Below are 2,500 nucleotides of genomic sequence, written 5' to 3' on the forward strand. Positions count from 1 at the left end.
CGTTCAAGGGTTTTAGATAAGAAGGAGAGAAGGGGTACCGGTCTGTAGTTATGGACAGCAGACGGGTCAAGAGTTGGTTTCTTGAGAAGAGCCTTGACTCTGACTGTCTTGAAGGCCACTGGGACAGATCCTGTGGATAGAAAGGAATTGATTAAGGTGGTAAGGAACATCTTTGGAGATGGATTGGAGAAAGGGGGAGGGGATAGGATCGAGGGGGCAGGTGGTTGCCCGCTTGGATGTGACCAGTTTTAGAATATCACCAGGGGAGAGGAGGGAAAGAGCTGATAAAACAAGGGTAGTGCAGTGGGTTTGGGAGGAGAGGTAGCAGTATTGGCGAGAGGCAGAGAGAAAGAGCTGTTAATGTCATCAACCTTCACCCATCAGAGACAGAGGATTGAATTTTGGAATGGTAGTAAGAAGCTTTAGCAGGTGATGCAGATGAGGTGTAGTTGAGGAGGAGAGAGAGCTAAGATTTTGGGTTATCAGGGAGGCCGGTTTTTCTCCATTTCCTCTCAGCTGCCCGGAGCCCTATTCTACAAGCTTACAGGGTTTCAGACAGTCAAGGAGTGTGTGGAGAGGATCGTGCCGGCCTTGAGGTCAGTGGACAGAGAGAGTTGAAGAATGAGGAAACAGAGGGTGGAGGAGGCTGCATCAGTGGATAGAGGCGGGAGGATTCAACAGAGGGTAGGGAGGATAAGACAGAGGAAGAGAGAGCGGTAAGGGAGAGGGTACTTATATTTAATCCTCTCCTCTGTCTTCCCTCCCTGATCTGTCCATCTTCCAGGTATCTATGAGACCCCCGGGGGCACCATCCTCTACCAGGCCCACTTGGACATCGAGACCTTCACCATGGACCGGGAGGTCCGCCGGATCAAACAGGGCCTGGGTCTCACCTTCTCAGAGCTCCTCTATAACGGTAGGCACCAGAGTTCTCCACACATGCACACACACACACACACACACACACACACACACACACAAATACACACACACACACAGGCAGATGCACACAGGCAGACACGCACACACACACACACACACACACACCCTGCCAGCCTGGCCCTGCATGTCCCCTGCCTGCCTGGCCCAATGTCCCCTGCCCCTGCATGTCCCCTGCCCCTGCATGTCCCCTGCCTGGCCGCAGCCTTCATCCACATAATAGGATCACAGCCATTAGAGATGATTATTACTGAGACTCTGCAATCATACCCTCCTGGGAGAACGGAGGGAGGGGGGGATGGAGGGGGGGATGGAGGGAGGAGAGAGAGAGAGAGAGAGAGAGAGAGCCACGGAGCCACAGGTTTTAGCTGCAGGAGGGGAGTAGAGATTAAACTCATTATGGTCTTAAAGCGTGAAAACCCCCTCTGATTAACACACAGAGCCAAAGGCTGGGCCAGGCCAGGCCAGGGGATTCCCTTTATGCAGTACTGACTGAGAGAGCTGGGACACACACACACACACACACACACACACACACACACACACACACAGACACACAGACACACAGACACAGGACACACACACACACACACACACACACACACACACATATGACATACACACACACACACACACACACATATGACATACACACACACACACACACATATGACATACACACACACACACACACACACACATACACCTGCATGCTGGGGGGGTGTATTTATAGACCTGTCATTCTGTGGAGAGGAAAGAGAGGGAGCCCCCCCATGGAGAGGGGCGTCCCGTCCCTCCCACCCTCTCCCCCTTCCTCCCCCAGTCCAGCTGTCCCTCAAGCCGACAGGGCAGGTCACCTGGGGGTAGGGGGAAGAGAGAGAGCACAGGAGGGGGGAGAGAGGGGGGACTGAATCTCACCTGGAGCAGTGAGAGACATGCGCTCACGTTTGTATGTGTGTGTGGGGGGGGGGGGGGGCTGGCGGAGGCTGCACCAGGGTTCTGGGGGGAAAGTGGGCTTTTCTTCTGAAGCCTGATGAAGTCTCATTAAACATTCAATTCTGCAGTTAATCTCTTACTGACTGTTTCTCCTCTGCAGGGTTCTGGTACAGCCCAGAGTGTTCTCTTACTGACTGTTTCTCCTTTGCAGGGTTCTGGTACAGCCCAGAGTGTGAGTTTGTGCGCTACTGCATTGCTAAGTCCCAGGACAGCGTGGAGGGCAAGGTCCAGTTGTCGGTCTTCAAAGGACAGGTGTACATCCTGGGCAGAGAGTCGCCCAAATCCCTCTACAATGAAGAGCTGGTCAGGTAAGCAGCTAGAAGGGTGTGGGTGTGGGTGTGGGTGTGGGTGTGGGTGTGTGGGTGTGGGTGTGTGGGTGAGATTGAGTCTTCCTGGTGTGCTTGCTTCTCAATATGTGTGGGTGCATACAGGGGTCTGACTTTTGGTGTGTGGGTGCATACGGGGGTGTGCGTGCGTGTGTTTGTGTGTGTGTGTGTGTGTGTGTGCGCGTGTGTGTGTGGGTGTGTGTGTGTGTGTGTGTGTGTAGGGTCCCAGGGTGTACAGT

The 2,500-nt window shown here is 53.7% G+C and overlaps 1 protein-coding gene across 1 annotated transcript in view; it reads left to right on the forward strand.

Annotated features, from left to right (window-relative positions):
- Nucleotides 1-2,500, forward strand: part of ass1 (argininosuccinate synthase 1) — a 26,407-nt gene that overhangs the window by 21,119 nt on the left and 2,788 nt on the right. The window contains exons 12-13 of the mRNA XM_083669814.1: nt 785-916; nt 2,087-2,243. Coding sequence (XP_083525940.1) covers nt 785-916; nt 2,087-2,243 — 289 coding nt within the window. The remainder of the gene's footprint in view (nt 1-784; nt 917-2,086; nt 2,244-2,500) is intronic.

Source organism: Argentina silus (assembly GCF_951799395.1).
Source record: "Argentina silus genome assembly, chromosome: 5".
NCBI lineage: Eukaryota > Metazoa > Chordata > Actinopteri > Argentiniformes > Argentinidae > Argentina > Argentina silus.